The sequence below is a fragment of the Octopus bimaculoides genome, chromosome 2 (assembly GCF_046866305.1).
Source record: "Octopus bimaculoides isolate indiv1 chromosome 2, ASM4686630v1, whole genome shotgun sequence".
Lineage (NCBI taxonomy): Eukaryota > Metazoa > Mollusca > Cephalopoda > Octopoda > Octopodidae > Octopus > Octopus bimaculoides.
This window is the reverse complement of record NC_142929.1, coordinates 180,000,991-180,019,545: the sequence shown is the minus strand read 5'-3', so window position 1 is coordinate 180,019,545 and position 18,555 is coordinate 180,000,991. Positions and strand designations below refer to the sequence as shown.

The window sequence follows — 18,555 nt, the reverse complement described above, 5'->3', positions numbered from 1 at the left end:
AACTGTAGAAAATCTGCCAAAGTAAATTCCATCCAACTCATATGAGCATGGAATGGTGGATGTTTGAATGGTGGTATGTCTGAATTATATATGCATACATTAAGGTTTTGTTGTGCAGTGTATCAAGAGAGTGAGAGAGAGAGAGCAGATTTTAAATAGACAAATTAAGATGCAAGACGTATTTAATGAACATTTGGAAAATTAAAGTGTATAATCATTTGGATTTAAAAAAAAAATTTTCAAGCACTTTATATTAGGTTGGATGTCTCTTCAAATTCAAATATATACGAGATGTAATATACAATAACAATATCTTTGTATGTTACAAAGATATACTTAATATGGTATGATATTGTATATGACTACTGAATACTTGTATTATATACAAAAACTTTAAATCGTATAAAGTCTGGTGTAAAAATACAGGCTAACTGATATTGTATTAATTTGAGCATTTGCACTGTTGATCAGCATGTTTACTATCATTTAATATTTTACTTTTCACTGTTTTCATTGATAAATTTTTTTTAATGAAGTCATTGGGATATTTGTAACTCAAATCAGACAAGTCACTCTATTTATAGAATGACCATGTGTATATCTTACTGCTTTGCAGGAATTCCTTTGAAAGACACACCCATTGGTCTACTGTACATATCTGATGCATCTTTCTGTGAATAGTTGGCTTAAAACACTGTGTGTGTGTGTGTGTGTAGTTGTCTATTTATTTGATATTTATCTAATTTTCATTTTAGATTATTGATATGGAAACTGACCCAAATTGGTATCGTGCTCAAATGAAAGGCAACACAGGCTCATATACCAAACAATTATATTGAAATTATTCCATAAAGAGTAAGTTTTCCAATCTTTCTCTCCTTTTTCATTTTTAGTGATTTGATATTCTTCATCATAATTATCATTTAAAATCTGTTTTCTGTGCTGGCATGGATTTGACAGGATTTGGTGATCTCTGGCTGTGTGAAGCTCCATTGTCAGCTTTGGCATGGTTTCTAAAGTGTGAGGACACCAAGTAACTAGCAAGACAAAAAAAAAAATAATGAATAAAAAGGGTAAAAGCCCTCTTGACCAAGTGAGAGTGTATTTAGGAGGAGGAGTGGCTTTAAGCCAAGTGTTGAAGGCTAAAGTATGATAGAGAATCAAGCACAGGTGTCTTGCCATTGAGAGGAGAAACATGGTTACAATATATGAGAGTGGGTGAGAGTAGGTGGAAAGAAGATAAAGACAGTAATGATGGGGTGCCAGAGCATACTCTCAGGGTGAATCAGGGAAGAAGGGAAAGGGTGGGAAATTTCATAAGAATGTTAGTGGAGTGTGACAGATGGTTAGAGTCAGCAATAGAGGTAGCTGTAATTAGAGATGAACAAGGATGGAGGTGTGGTTGGATAATAAATATCAGTATGAAGGGGGGAAAAGTGAGAGAGATAGAAGTGGTTTAGGAAGGGGGAAGTGACAAGCAATGACACAGTATGAGTGGAGAGCAGCAAGCAGTATTGTAAATCTGTTGATAGATTGTAAATATTTTTGGTAGATAATGTGCAGAGTGTGAAGGGAGAGGGAGATGTACAGTGACAGAGGTAGAAGTCAAAAGTACATGAGGTGTAGTTTAGTGAGTGGTCTAACAGTGGTGAGAAGGGGCATTGATAATGGATATGAAAGGGTGTTGGGAATGATAATAGATACAAAAAATGTGACTGAAGATGTGGCTCAGAGGGGAGAGAGAGAGAGAGAGAGAGATAACTGAAAACACAGAAAATGAGTGATTGGTGGAAAATAGTGTGGTAAAGGATGATAATGAGGATAAGGGAAGGAGTTTAAAAGTAAGTGTTTCCAGGTGGGGAAGAAGGTAACTGGTAGTGCAAAAAGAAGGATGGAACATGTGTCATTTCTGCTCTCAATTGAGAGCAGAATTGGCAAATAATTGCAGTAGCTGAGTAATGCCATAGAGTGGTAGTGAGATTGTTGTTAGGAAGATGAAATGCAGGGAAATGCTTGACAAAGGCAAATTAAGTGCAGGGTCCAGCATGTACAGGCATAAGCATAATGCTTTTGGGACCTCACTTTTGCTATGACAGATGGGTCTTCTCAAGCACAGTGAATCAACAGTCATCTTGGTTCTTTATCATTTCCTCTATGGAGTTCAGCAAGTTGAGATCAGCCTTCATTACTTCATCCCCCATCTTTCTGGATCTCCCTCTTCCACAAGTTCGATCCACTTAAGACTATTGACACCTCTTGATACAGCTGTCTACATCCATAGTCATTATATGACCAGACGAGCACAGTCTCTTCTCTTGCATGCTACCTCTGATTCCTCTTATACTTGTTTTTTCTCATAGTACATTTTCACTGTTGTTTATGCACACTGACATTGCATAACCAACAGAGCATACTGATTTCATTCCTTTCTAGTCTTTGCATGTCCTCTGCATTCACAACTCATGTCACATTACCATGTAGCATTGCTGTTCATACACGTGTCATACAATCTGCCTTTCAATCTGAAAGAGAGACCTTTGGTTGTCAACTGAAGTAATAGCTTCCTGGACTCCTCCATCCTGTTCCATTTCTATCAACTATATTTTCAGAATATTCTTCTCCACTGTAAATTATGTCACCTCACTAACAGAAACTATCTACTACCTCTAGGGAGCCTCATAGACCTTTGAGAAAATTCTTTTCTCTTTGTCATTAGTGTTTATAGCTCCTGCACATCTACATACAAAGATTCTCTCTTTGTTAAACTTTCTGTGATTCCACTGCACTTCTTGTGTGTCCAGAGCTTGCACTGGGTACATAGTATTGAATTCTTGCCTACACCTTTCCTATATGTCGAGTAGGGCCATATACCTGACAGGGAGATGGTCATATATGTTTTCTTACTTACTAGAATTTTGGTCTTTTGCTAAGTTAACTTTAAGGCCATTTAATTCTAAGTTTTGCTTCCACAAAAAATTCTACTACAGATTCTGCTATAAGAATGAAGTCATCAGCATATAATTGTCCTCAAGGCCAGCTTGTCTTAAATTCCTGGCAAACTATAATGAATAAGAGGCGACTGAGTATTGAGCCATAGTAAACTCCTACTTGTACTCTAAATTCATTGTTGATTCTCACCTCACAAGCCATCCATCTACTCCTATTTTCTCAGAGACCATCGGATCACAGAATGAAGGACTCTTATCAAAAGCTTTCTCCAGGTTGATGAATTCCTTGTACATTTTGCTAAATATTTCTCCTGTAGTTGTTTTACTAGGAAGATGGCATCAGTAGTACTTCTCTGGTACGACACCAAACTGCATCTCATCTACTCTATTGGATTCACATTGAGAAGACACTCTTTCTTCCAGGTGTTCTCCACATCTAATAGCCTTTCATACTAGCACTTCCATGCCTCTTTCTTTTCAGAATTACTAAATGCCAGTGTACCATTATCCATTTGCATACATGTATCACCTATAACATCTTGATTCTTTGTGAATACTTCATACCTCTGATCCTCATACTGTAAAATATATGCAAATCTTGCTTTCTGCTCCTCCTTTCGCAATGTAAACCTGTTACCAGGCTTCCCTTCTGACTACCTGTTATAATTCTGTGCTACTACCATTTTCCCAGTTTTTTCAGGCCTGTGTTTTTGCATTTTATATCTCTATCTACCTCACTGTTCCACCATGTCAGCCTAGGTCTGGCTGAAACTTTACATCAATCACAGATTTAGTGTGTAATTTTCAGTAGGTTGTCCTATAGGAACTTCCACTTGTCCATGTCTCTAACTTTTCCTCCTTTTTGTCAAATGTTCCAACTAGAGTTTCTCTAAATTTCTGACTGTTGCTGGGTCTTTGATTTTCCATTTCTTTCTTTTGCAAACTCTTGCTGAGTAGGATATGGCCTTGTCCTTTTGGCTCTAAGTCTGAAATCACTAACCATTAACCTATGTTGGGTTGTACATTCAATGTTTTGATGAAATTATAACAACTTTTGAAAGGGATTATTAGCTTCCCTTGTAATGTTTTATTGATTAAAAGTACATCAGCACACTTATCTAAAATAAAGGTAAAACTGAGATCTAAACCTGATAAACCAGGAAGTGAGTTTAAGCCAAAATAACCCTTGTCACATTAGCTCAGGCCAGATTTGAAATTAATTCTATGCAGCTGGGATTTATATTACATATCAGTATTCAATGCTTTTTTTGACAAACACTTCAACCAGTAATCTGCAGACTTAGCCCATATAGGATAACTTTGTGGATCTATCAATCTGCCTTTTTGTAGAAAAATGGGTATCGTTTATAATAGCATCCACAAACAGCTAAAAATTCTAAATTTGCTTTGGTATTTTTGAGATGGCAAGAGCAGTTGATTGGTGGAATCATTAGAGCATTGGACAGAATGGCATGTGGTATTTGTTTTGGTTCCTTATATTTTGAGTTAAATCCCACTCAGGTCAACATTGCCTTCTAAGGTTGATAAAAATAAAGGACCAGTAAAATACTAGGCTGAGATTATTGACTAATCCTTTTTCCAATGTTTGTGGCCTTGCTTGTATTAGCAACAGTTATTACTAAGATAGCATATTAATGATTAGTGCTGCACTATCATGATGCATAATTGTTGTGATAAAGTAGTAATGGACTTTACCAATAACTGTTTTCATTTACTTTTGTTTTTATGTCAAAGTAGTAATAGTTTTACTATCATGCTTTCTTCATCTTCTACATGTTAATTTCTCTGTTTATCATCATCATAATTATCATTTTATTGTATGTAAAAAAAGAAAAAAAAAAAACAATAGTGATCAATAGCGAACTAGACACTTTGCCAAGAGGTCAGCAGTTTACAGTAGTTTGTTAATGTTCAAAGCAGTTAACTCTCAATGGGTCAGTTTGCACACTTATACAAAGAGGTACTGAAAGGTTCCTGGCTTTGGGTAAAAGAAAATACAGGAGGATCAGTTAATTATGACTTTATTCAACATATTCCTGTCTCAGATTCACACACTTACTGCAACAGTCTTTCACTTTTTCTAAGCTTTGTAAAAGAACTTAGAAGGTTGGGCCTCTAGCTAGGCCTTTTGCAATACCCTTAAAATAGCTTTTCAGCACTCCCTCATAGGTAGATGCCATGAAATGGTATATATCGTTGTTTACAGCAGTGAAATATACCAGCTAAAGTATAAAATCGATGAATGGTTTGTTGGTTTGTAGTATTGAATACAGTTCCTCCCGTGGGAAATGTTGCCAACTACATATTTACATTCTGTCCATAAGTAGTCTTCCTCTTCATCTGCTCAACACAGTAGAGACTGCAGATAAGCACTTGGCCAGTAGACTATGGTAGAGACAGATCTACTCCTATCCCACTCTATTGAGAAATCATTTCTACTTATTTACCCAATAGATCTTTTGCAACTAACTTACAATGAAAGATTGGGTGGGTTGGGAGTTATGGGTCACTGTGAAGGTTGCAAACAGCAATGAGAGAACAGACAACTAAGTGATTGTTTAACCAACATCTTAAACTAACAACCGATTAGTTAATTGATTAGATATCTAACCAATTGACTAATAAATAAAGCTGTGAGCCTGTGCATGTGTTATTATTATTGGCATAGTGACTCTCCCAGGACTCAACAAAATTTATTTAAATTAGTTTCTTTCAACAGCACAATGATAATTACTAACTCACTCTCTCTACACATTAATAATCTGCAACTAAAACCCTTAAAGTTGCTACAATTGTTTAGGCCTAACTTTGATGGGCTGTCATGGTAACCCCAATGTATGAAGTATTATCAAAACACTGCCGTTTGATTTAATTGATCAGCTTGGGCACCTTCAAAAATAATTGTTGGGGCAAGCGAAAGCGAAATCGGGATAGCACCTGTGCCCAGCATTGCCTTTCTGGCAGTTGTGCCTGTGACATGTGTAAGGATTTTCGAGCGAGACCGTTGCCAGTGCCCCTGGACTGGCTCTTGTGTGGGTGGCACATAAAATACACCATTTTGAGCATGGCCGTTGCCAGTACCGCCTGACTGGCCTTCATAGGATTTTCGAGCGAGATCGTTGCCAGTGCCCCTGGACTGGCTCTTGTGCAGGTGGCACATAAAATACACCATTTTGAGCGTGGCCGTTGCCAGTACCGCCTGACTGGCCTTCGTGCCGGTGGCACGTAAAAGCACCCACTGCACTCCTGGAGTGGTTGGCGTTAGGAAGGGCATCCAGCTGTAGAGACTCTGCCAAATCAGATTGGAGCTTGGTGTAGCCATCTGGTTCACCAGTCCTCAGTCAAATCGTCCAACCCATGCTAGCATGGAAAGCGGATGTTAAACGACGACGACGATGATGATGATGATGATGAATTTAACTACAATATAAAGAGGATACTTGTTAGACACCTTCACCAAAACTAATCCCAGAGGAGACAAATTAATTAGAACTGAGAACATTAAATTAGCTCTAAATGTTGATATAAGAGAATTATACTAGAACCACCCTTACAAATAGTCGAACATGAAATTGATAACATGTAACACAGAAATGAAAGAGAAACTATATTCAACACTAGTGATAAGATAACAGATGTAGATATGTTAGTTACCCTAATCATAAACTACAGAAGCAACATAATTGGAAGTTAAAGTGAGTGAAGATTTCAGAAAAACTAGAAAATTTTACTTGTTCTGAAGTTACTATGCTAAAGACAATATTGATAGGGTATTTGAATTATGCTTATAGAGAGGACAGAACTTGACACAGATAACAACTGTAAACCCCCAAAATATTTAAAGTGGTGAAGGGAAAGAGATTAATGAAATAAGGGTGCATGAAAAATAACTTTTCTCTCAATATAAAGTAACAATAAAATACATCTTGGAAGCTAACTACATTGAGGCACAATGTTTAGATTAGGACAAAAAATAGTAAAAAGGTTATAAAAAAAAAATGAACAAGATCCATGAAGTTGGAACTATCAAATATATTTTTAAAAAGTGGAGGGAAAAAATACTCCATCACTAATATAGCATAAAATTCCATCAAGAGGAATGAAATCAGAGTAAAAGCCAGCAACAGTCCAAAATAGAAGGGCGTACACACGCACGCACACACACACACACACACACACACACACACACACTGCCCAGTCCTTGTCAAGATAATATAGATCCCCACATATGATTGGTTTTATTTTGAAGTATGATTGGTTAGTTAACTCTGTTCTTTGAATAATTTGATATGTACTAAACCCAGCATATGACTAAACAGGTGTAATAATCATGGGCATGCTTGAGCAGACTGATGAAAATATTGGGGAACAGATATCATGATTAATGACAGGAATAATAGTCTATGTTTTCTAAAAAAGCATCTTAACCCTTTCTGTCTGAAGTATTGAGCAAAATGAAGTTAAAAAAGATACAAAGGTCTTAAAACAGAAATAAGTAGAATGTGGAGTATGAAAGTAAACATCAATGCCAGTAATTATTGGAGCACAAGATCTGACATATAAAATAGACATATAATCTATACCAATCCTTACAATTTCACACACAGTCTAAAAACTTAGGCCTATTAGGTACACAACCCACACATGCACAAATACTTAATGTAATAGCACAACTAATATATACTTTACATAATCACCACCAACTAACAAAACTCACACTACATTTTGTACCATCATTAATGAATATTATAGCACAATCCATTATAATGATAAGGTCTATCCTTCCAGTATATGGAATCAATATAACCTATCAATATTGTCTTTTGCATAGTGGCTTCAGAAAACAGCCTGTACTTTTTCGGTTTTTATAAAATTTTCATTTCATTTAACTTGTAATTTATTATGTTAATGCTGTACTTGTCTTACTTAATGTGTTCCCTTGTTACCACCTTGTATTCTTTTAGTAAAGTGCCAACCACCTCACGTCTGTGGTGCCCGATATCATGATGGTGACATCTACATTTGATTACACAGCCTTCTCATATTACAGTTCAAGTGAGATGCCTCTCAACACTTCTGGCTTCTGCAACAATGGTTCAAGAGCCAACACATATAGGTGGGATGAAAAAGGACACTCTTAACAGACTGAGCACATGATTTCAAATGGTTCTTTTAAGTGACTGTTTAGTTTGACTACTGAGCAGATGCCACTGTACATTGAAGTAATCCAGCGTCTAACAAATGAAACAAAAACCAGCTGTTGAGGACCACTGCCATGTACTAATGCTTGATCTTAGTGAATATTTTCAATTGGGTCTGAGCATTGCCAGTGAACCATGAGTTTTAATTTGAAGTATTCTTTTTTCTTATTTCTGATTCCACAACCTCTCATAGTTCTTTGTTTATCACTGATGGCAAATCCTTTCTATTATAGGCACAAGGTCTGAAATTTGGGAAAGGGAACTAGTTGATTACATCAACCCCAGTGTTTCACTGGTACTTAATTTATCGACCCCGAAAGGATGAAAGGCAAAATTGACCTCAACGGAATTTGAACTCAGAACATAGCAATGGGCAAAATGCTCCAAAGTTGAACATATTTCTTTCAAATTATATCCTTCTTCATCTTGTGATTTGAAACACTTACACCTCTGATTTTCATGGTGCACAATTTCAGCTAACCTTCTATTCTAAGCTTCTTACTTTACTAAATACACCCATCTTGGTGGTACTGCTCCTTAAAACTCCCTGTCTTCTAGTCCCATTCACTGTAATATTCTGTCACTGTATCCACTGCATCTAACTGTTGCAGAATACTACTTTGAATGCTACATATTCAAAGCCAGTAAGTAGCTTATAGAAGGTTGTCACTTAGGAACACCTAGTTGTCTTCTATGTTATAGTTCTTTACCAAATAACTCTTAAAGGAGATTTTAAACTTTCACACCTTTCTCTTATTAGTAATTTACAACTGTGTTTTCAACCTATCAGACAGACATTTGTTGTTAGTGGGTAGTTGTTCCATAATTGCCATTGAACTGGTTATTTAATTGAAATAAAAAGAGCAGCCTAGAGGTAAACCGAACACCAAGAGTACAACTGGTTTGTTGTAGGTAATATTAGCTCTGTGATATTGCTTAATTAATTTCAGATGTGTTGCTAGTAGTATCATAGTATATGGTGAAAATGGTATTATTGCACTTAACATTAGCAAAACATTGACTGTGTTTGGCATGCAAGTTTCTTAGCTAAACTGCTGATGTGTGGGTTCCATCCATCTCTGATCTCTTGGATTGGAGACATCCTGTTAGCTGTTAAGAGACCAGATTATAATGTCTCTATCAAAAGATGTGATGATGGTCTCTGTTAATCGACACAGCACAGGTTTTGGTATGAATTGGGTGTTTGAATTAAATGTGAGCAGAACATTAAAGAAGAATGAAGAATGACTTCATCTGTCTAGGAGTGCATGATGTTAGAAATATAAAATTTTTTTACAGGAAGAGGAATGTGGAAGATATTGCTGAACAGTACAATTGCATGAAATTGGTTGGAACCCAACTAACACACTTTAATGTGCAGTCTGACAGGGAACTTTCATTCTAAAAGATGAGAGGCAACTGGATCCCATAAATTTAGAAAGTGGAGTCTTCAGTAGTCCTGGCTTTACAGAGACCTTACTGGTTATTGCAGAGACTTCTTGTTGAGAGAGGAAAATTTAGGAGTTTGACCAAGATGTGCATTATTTCTTGACTATTCTGATTGAAGATAGTGTAAGGAACATTGTAATGAACCGAGATGTAAATACTGTTTATACTGTGTTGCTTTAATATTCAACATATTTTTAAGACAATTAGTGTTTAATTTTGTTGTTAAGGAGGACAGAAATCTGTCTCTGGAAATGTGTCTGACTTATGTAGAAGAATCATGTAAAATTAGTAGTAGTAATAATAATGGTTAAATAATAACAATATTGACAAGACTTGTGAAGTAGTTGGAACTGGATGAGAACTCTCAGCTTACAGACTACCAGCTTTAATCTTCACTTTACCTTTGTAGAAGATAAAAGGTATTATGTTTTTGTTGTTTTTCTTTTTTAAGCAATTGGTTGATGTTAGACGTTACGCGGCAAGAGGCAGAAAGAATGCTTTTGGCTAAGAATAACAACATGCAGTATGTCAATGGTGATGGTGCCTTCCTTGTGAGGAAAGGTCGACAAGAAGGAGAACATAGTTTGTCTGTCAAGTAAGTTTTAGGATATTTTTCATATATAAAAACTTTGTGTATTTATTGTTTTTTTTTTACTTTTTTCATCATACTAAGCAGAGAGGTAGAGCTAATAGCTTTTATATATCATTTTATAAATGCAGGGGATAAAGATAAAAAAATGTTCAGTTTGAGTTGTTTCAGTGATTGTAAAGTCCCAAGATAGACTAAGGAAAGAATTTGTATAAGGTTTACAGTAATCCTTTGCCATTTAGCGGTTCACTTAATGTGGTTTATTATTTAAGCTTATATCGATTCCTCTGTAGTGTTGTTTTGTATTTATGATGAAATGAATATATACAAATTATAAAAATGATTTTTAAAAATATAGTTCAGTACTGTTTCTTCTTCATGGATTTTTACCTATCATGAGAGATTTTGAAATGTAACACCTGCGATAGTTGAGGGATTACTGTAGTGAGAAAGCAGAAAGAAAGTGAAAGCATCATTTTATGTACACAATGAATGTAATTTAGTATGTAAATTAATTAGAAAGAACCCATTGATGTACGAGTAGAATTGTGATTAAAGAGTATTGATCAAATTGCCTATCAATCAGTACAGATATTTTTCTTGAATGCAATGAGAGAGAGAGAGAGAGAGAGAGATTATGATTGTGTAAGTGTCTGTAGCAAGTATTCCATCCTGATGATCTGTATTGTACAGAGTAAGGAGTATTTGAACTTTATACAGTTATCAAGTTATCAAAAATTTAGAACTATGACCATTACCCACACTAAAGTTTTCTCAATCTCTCCATCAATATTTTTCAAACAAGTCTGTGATTATGAAGAGGATATGTGTATATTAGAGAGAGGCTGTGGTCATATGAGGAACAAGGCCTGTTCACATACACCAAGCAAGAATCAGAGGATGTGATCTATGCTGTTATTAGTGATAGTAAAAAGGCAGTTAATTTAGAGAAGGAAGAGGGTGTAATTAGTTACTGAAGTCTTAAATATATTTGAGTTAATAAGTAATCATTAAACTGAATCTGCTGTCTATAAACTGTGTGATGGAGTGGCCCAACAAGATTTTGACTCAGCCAGGGTGCAGTGTTTTGAGTCTTATTCCTTGGAATAATGTAATGTAAATTTTGATGAGCTTCAACAAGACCCAAAATTCCTGTTGCAAAATATTTTGATGTTTCCATTAATGAAAGCTGGGGTGGATTCACAAGAGGTGTTGCAGACCCCTTCTAAGAAAAGAAAGTTTTGTTGGGTATCAAAGTGATAAGTTAAATTATTAATATATATGAAAGCATGATTATAAATTACATGAAAAAGTAAACGAAAATTTTATTAAGGACATTTATGACAGTTTGTCTTAGGATAAGTTGGAGCAGGCTACTTGCATGTGACACAATACTTGGGTAGCTTGAAAATATTCTTTGATGTAGCCCCTATCATTTGAATGGGCAAGAAAACAAGGATTTGATTGATTATGGTAATGACTTCCATTTGCACTGTATTATATTTGCTCATGTGTAAAACATATTAATTTACAAAATTGTAATATATGTAAAATGACTAAATGTTCACTTAGAGTGGAACGGGTCTTAAAGCCCAGTTTATTTATTGTTATTGAGAAAAACCAGTGAAAATTAAAAACATTGCTGTCTTTTATTCAAATGTATTGTTAATTTCAAGTTTTGCATAAATAATATTTTCTTAATTTCTTTTCTCAGATACATGTGTGAAGTACAACATTTCAAAATATACAAACAGAATGATGGTCATTTTATATGGGAGTCAGATAAATTCCCAACACTTGGAGCTTTAGTGAATTTTTACAAATCATCATCTGTAAGCCGAAGCCACCACATAACCCTTAAAGAAATTGTTAAAGAACAGAAAGTAAGATGTTATCTGTTATGTTTTTAAAAATATTTAATAAAACTAGTTTATGTAAAGGGCTGACTGTAAGAGTTCCAGGTTGAATGTTGTATATTATGTAAATGATCTGGAAAAGCATTTATGTCATAGAAATGCCATTTTATCTATTTAAAAGCACACAAAATCTGTTCAATTCACTTTCCATTTATTTCTTGAGGTGTTAAAAATTTTTGGCACACCACTGATCTGATTACTCAAACAGTTCCACTGCAACTGTTAGTCAATGACAAGGTCATATAAACTTCAGGGTTTATTACATGTTGATTGACTTCTGTCTTTCTCTATCTTACAATTTTTTTTTCTTTTTCCTTTTCTTCTTATTTCATTCATATGTCTCATGTTAGCTTTGAATTTATGCTTACCCTGACCAGAGGCACAAGATATACTACACTGCAAAGTAGTGTACTAAAAAGTATCAAGACATTGTTGGGGGAGAAGTATAACAATTTGATGGCATTTGTCAGTCTCAAAAGATCATGGATCTCCACCTGCAGAATTTTGTGTCAGTGTAGCTGTACAGGCCCACATGGGAATGGAAGTCTTGCATGCAGTGACTGCATCTAAAGATGCACTCCCCCTGCACTACTGTATTTTCCTTTGTTCAAGTATGCTTTTCTTTGGTAGCAAGTTTCAGTTTCTCTTTTCACTCCATCTTCTTGCATAGTATTTATCTCCAGTGTGGGCAATCATTAGTGACCTCTTTCTATCTCAGGACGTCCAGATCTATTGACTTCATATCTCTCTTGCAGGTATCATAGAAATGAAGATGTGGTCAGCCTTGTGCTCTTGCGTTGGTGGCCAGTTCTCCATGCAAGAGGTCTTTTAGGATCCTCCCGTCTCGCATACAATATATGTGACTAGCCAGTACAGATGGCGCTGTTGGGTATCTTGGCATGGTTGTGGACTTCAGTGATAACAGTACACTTGCTCATACTGATACTAAAAAGAGATAGGCATGAAAGTACTGTTATGAGATGTCACTGGATGAAGAGAAAGGGTCTACCTTAAGTAGACTCAGCAGAGAGGCCAGCTATTAAAAGTTGACAGCTGTATGATTGCAAGCATAATTTTTAGGGATATAAAGGCAGAGAAAGTAGTCAATCCACTAGGGTTAGTTGCTGAGATGCTTAATATATTTGAAAAAGGAGAACATACGTTAGTCACTTGCAGAGTTAACCACATAGTATGGGAAGGTGTCATACTCAATGACTAGTGTAGCAGTATCATTGTCAACTACTGAAAGGGCTAAGGAAATGCACTAGAGAGAGGGACAACAGAGACATCATTCCCCTGCTTATTTTCATCACACACACTCTCTTCTATTCTCTCACAGTTATAGGGCCACTTTAGGCCTTTAGCTTTGCAAGTTAGAAGACAATCTTCATTTGTGCTACAAAAAGTACCTAATATATTTTGTGAAAGTAATTGGTGTAAGATTGAACATCCAGTGGAAGAAACTATGCCAAAGTAGATATTGCAGATCCTGTTGAACCATTGAAGCCAGACATCAAATGATGGGGATCATACGATGGTCATTAATTTTTGTCAATTTTCAAAAATGAAAGGATTGTTCCTTTGTCAATTTCCAAGTAACCAAAAAAACTTTTGCTTTCTCCATGTTGGTTTTTTAAGGTCCTTCCATTCTCAGCACCTAATTGAAATTAGGACTTTTTTTTAATGCTAGTTCTTCGAGCGAGATCGTTACCAGTGCCGTTGAACTGGCTCCTGTGCAGGTGGCACGTAAAATACACCATTTTGAGCGTGGCCGTTGCCAGTACCGCCTGACTGGCCTTCGTGCCGGTGGCATGTAAAAGCACCCACTACACTCTCGGAGTGGTTGGCATTAAGTAGGGCATCCAGCTGTAGAAACTCTGCCAAGTCAGATTGGAGCCTGGTATAGCCATCTGGTTCACCAGTCCTCAGTCAAATCGTCCAACCCAGGCTAGCATGGAAAGCGGACGTTAAACGATGATGATGATGATGATGGTTAGTCTTCAAGAAAAGAAGTACTACAAATATCTGAAATATAGAAGTTGGTTTATCATCATCATTGTCATCAGTACACCTGTGTTTTTCCTGCCTTTCTGCATTGGGCAAATTTTCTCCAACCCAACATTCCACCAATTATTGTGTTCCTTTGTCCTCTCTTGAAGAAATGGAGACAACTTTACCTAGAATTTTTCTTATTGTTCTATGAGTGTTATTCAAATACTAATCAAGAGGTTATAGAAAGGTCTTATTTGTCAAACAACTGAACACTGACACAAAAGGTTCTACAATTTATAGAGTACTTGACCACTTCTTTAATGATAAAAATGTTATGTCCACTTTTGCTATTGCATGTACAACTGATGGAACACCTATTGTAGATGTTGTGAATTTATAGTGGATTTAAAAGCAGCAGCTCCAAATATCTTTGCAGTTCACTGTATTATTCACTGACAACAGTTAGTTGCAAAACATCTTAACATTAGACTTTGTACAATGTTATTAAAACAGTGAATATGATAAAAGCTTATCTGTTGAATATCTGTATTTTTTGGAAACTTTGCCATGAAAATGAAGAATTTGAACATCTTTTGCTATGCACTGAATTCTGAGGCTTGCAAGGGCAGACTGTCTGTGATGCTTTATGAGCTCTGTGATACTATTTTGGAATTTTTCAAGTTGTGTGATAAGGAAATATGTAATGAGCAAGAAAAGTAAAAGTCTTCACATTACTTGTCTCTTTGACATATTTAACTAAATGAATGAAATGAACATCATATTACAGGGAAACAATATGACCTTATTAAAGCAAGAATTATAAATTATTTTAATAGCAAAATTATATTGTACAAAAATAGCATTGCAAGGTTCAATTTTCAGTAGTTTCCAAATATACAAAAAATGAACATGATGAGTGATTTGATATTAGATACAAATCCGGAGTGTCATTATTCCCCTCTTCAGGTGCTGAAAGATATGATGATCGGATTTAAAGATTTTGATGAACTGAAAATACTCATGTGGGCTACAAATCTATCTTTCATATGTTCATTTTTACTCATCAAGACCTATCTGATGAATTAATCATCATCATCATCATCATCGTTTAACGTCCGCTTTCCATGCTAGCATGGGTTGGACGATTTGACTGAGGACTGGTGAACCAGATGGCTATACCAGGCTCCAATCTGATTTGGCAGAGTTTCTACAGCTGGATGCCCTTCCTAACGCCAACCACTCAGAGAGTGTAGTGGGTGCTTTTACGTGCCACCGGCACGAAGGCCAGTCAGGAGTGAGTTGTATAAAGTATTCTAGCTAAATATGCAAAACAATTGTCCTCAGTTTGGGTGAGAGTAAGTTTGGGTTTGACACTTGATCAGAATTTACTGTTTAAATGTAATATCTCTTTGCTAGTGGATCTCAAGTTCTATTGCTAAAAAAAAAATGTAACTCTGTGTGTGTGTGTGTGTGTGTGTGTGTGTGTGTGTGTGTGTGGATATTTAAATAAAATTGTTGCTCATTATTTTTCCTTTATACTTGATTGAGAGAGGATTCAGTGTTTTATTGCACTTGTTAACTAAACAGTGAAATAGACTGTAAATAAGTAACTTTGTGAAACTTGGACCTAATATTGAAAACTTATTGGATCATCATGTTCAAAGTAGCAATTTAATGAATTTTTTTTATCTCACACTTTCTCTTATTGTTTATTGCTCAAAAATAAATTTGTTTCAAAATTGATAATTTATAATGTATGAGTGTGGATATGTAGATAACTAATGACTTTCAATTTGTATCCTTTGTATTTCTATAACTATTGAGTCATTACTGTCAGATTTATTATCAGAGTTGAAAGAGAGAGCTAAAATTGGTTAAGAACTACTGTTTTAGATTAAGTTCAGTTCTGACATTTGACCAGTGTTTATACTGTTTGAATATAAAATCTCTTAACCAGTTGATCTCAAGTTCTTAGAACTACATTTGTGTGTGTGTAGGTATTTAATTGTTGTGACTCAAGTCATAAAGAAACCTGAAGATCACATTGAATTTAGCTGTGAATCCCACTTGACTTAGATGTCGAAAGAAATATTGCATATATATTCAAGTATGTGTATATTTTTAGCTTGCTTGAAGTTTATAAGGAAAAGATTCCACTTGAAACTTATGTCAATCTAGCATCTTCCATTTTGTTAGAGAGGAAAAGTTCTTTTTTTTTTCATGACTAGTTGTGTCATAAATGATTTACTATTTTTAATGACATGGGCTGGAGAAATGGATGTATTGATGGCTTTCACAAACCTTCCAGTACCAGTATGATTGATTAAACTTTGTATTAACTTGAATGAAATATTATGGTGCAGGTATGATTTAACAGCTAGCGCAAGAAAAATTAATTTCATTGATATTCAATTTAAATTATATTACTTGATAAAATTAAAACTAGTGATTCTGAGCATCAGCACCAAGTATCACAATTTTAGTAATTTTCCTTTTCAATATTAATCATCATCATTGTTTTAATGCCCACTTTTCCATGCTTGCATGGGTCAGATGGAATTCATTGAGGCAGATTTTTCTACAGCTGGATGCCCTTCCTGTGACCAACCTTCACCTGTTTCCAAGTTATGTGATTCTGAGCATCTTTTGGGTTGGATATGTTTTCATGGAAGACTAAAAACAAATGACACTGCTTGAATGATAGTGACATTTACAACCATCATATGATGTCAAGACAAGGAGAGACACATGCACGCATGCACACGCACACACACACACACACACACACACACACACACACACACACACACACACACACACACACACACACACACAGACAGAGGATGGGATTCTTTTAGTTTCTGTCTGCCAAATCCACTCAAGCCTATGATTGGCCTGGGGTTACAGTCATGGCTTAGAAGATACAGTCATGTTGCATGATGAAAAACGCACAATCTTTCTTCAGCAAGTCTGGACTGCAAACTTGTTACAAGATGTTGAATTATATCTGTGATAGCAAATAACGAATTTCTATTCTTGCTATTAAAAGGTTTTGTTTTATTTTTGTATTTCAGTTGTGCTAATGGATTTGACCTTTTATTTATAAATAATTCTTATACTTCTTCAATAAATACTTCTGCTTTCATTATGTTCGACCACTTTCTAAATATTATCACCAAAATACTTGCTAAGCAATCTCTAGTTGTGTGATAACTTTGTTACAGACCAGTATCTGAAACTAAAGTTTTAAATGAGAGGCATATATATTTCTTGAAACTTTGCTATAATTATTTAATTCTCTGTTGTTATAAGGAATTAGATGTGATTCAAGAAATTTTCATTTAGTTGTCAAGTTCAGTAAAGTACATTATTTACATTATTTACATTTGACGGATATTTGTCCTCATCTTGCTGGTTGTTAACACAACGTTTCGGCTGATATACCCTCCAGTTTTCATCAGGTGTCTTAGGGAAATTTTGAACCTGGTGAAGGCTGGAGGGCATATCAGCCGAAACATTGTTAACAGCAAACAAAATGAGGACAAATATCCATCAAATATAAATAATGTAAATAATGTACATAATTCCTCATCTCTTAAATATAGAACTGTAAGTTCAGTAAAGTTTAAGACACTTGACAGTGGTGACTGACCATTGAACTGGGTCAGATCAGTAATCATTCCAAGCCTCAGGAGCCAGTCCTTGCACTGTTGCCATAATCAACAACACAAGCAAGTCCCTTCTGTGGATTTTGTTACATACAGAAGACAGAGGATATCATGACGGAACAGTTTGCAGAAATACAAATGTGATTTTGGAAAAAATGTAGAAACAAGAGACCAAATATTCAACTTATAGATCAGCATGGAAAAAGTGTGAGAATTCAATGTCCCTCTATATGTGACCATTACAAATTACAAAAAGGCATTTGACTTAATGATACATAGAACCCGCTAGTCTGTCATGAAGAGGATGGGTGTGAATAGTAAAATTGTCACTCTGTTTAGTAATCTTTACAAGAGCCAATTAGCAAACTGACAGTGTGGAGAGGGAACACACAGAATGGTTCTTTATCAAAAAAGGAGTTTGTCAAGGTTGTGTGATCTCAGCCATGTACTTTTACTTCTACCCTGAAGATACTGTGAGAAAGTCAGCTGACAAAGTTGGTTGGATAGAAATCACCATCAGTTGAAAGAACATTAACAATCTACAGTTTGCTGATGGTATTGTCCTTCAGACATCAGCAGTAATCTTTGTAGCACAAGAAATGCTACCGAGATCACTGGATACAAAGTGTATCAAGTGAATACTAGCTGGAAATCAATACAAGGAAATGTCATGGCAGTGACAAAAACACCCCAGCAACTCAACATCCAGTGCTAAGGTGACCTTAGTGACCTTAGAACATGTCACTGAGTTTAAATTCGTGGGTGCTATCA

General features: G+C 35.6%; 2 protein-coding genes across 3 annotated transcripts in view; both read left to right on the top strand.

Moving 5' to 3' along the window:
• LOC149137300 (sex muscle abnormal protein 5-like) overlaps positions 1 to 3,510 on the top strand; it is a 49,430-nt gene extending 45,920 nt beyond the window's left edge. Inside the window, exon 2 of the mRNA XM_089348136.1 lies at positions 756 to 3,510. Within this exon, the coding sequence (XP_089204262.1) occupies positions 756 to 839 (84 nt within the window). The 3' untranslated portion in view covers positions 840 to 3,510. The remainder of the gene's footprint in view (positions 1 to 755) is intronic.
• Positions 3,511 to 7,957: 4,447 nt separating this feature from the next.
• The window catches only part of LOC106878698 (sex muscle abnormal protein 5), an 11,643-nt gene continuing 1,045 nt past the window's right edge, over positions 7,958 to 18,555 (top strand). The window contains exons 1-3 of one of the 2 annotated variants that reach the window (XM_089348134.1): positions 7,958 to 8,085; positions 10,071 to 10,214; positions 11,923 to 12,091. In XM_089348134.1, coding sequence (XP_089204260.1) covers positions 7,973 to 8,085; positions 10,071 to 10,214; positions 11,923 to 12,091 — 426 coding nt within the window. In that variant the 5' untranslated portion in view covers positions 7,958 to 7,972. Of the gene's footprint in view, positions 8,086 to 8,290; positions 8,323 to 10,070; positions 10,215 to 11,922; positions 12,092 to 18,555 lie in introns of those variants that run through there. The other variant, XM_089348135.1, reaches the window with a different exon arrangement.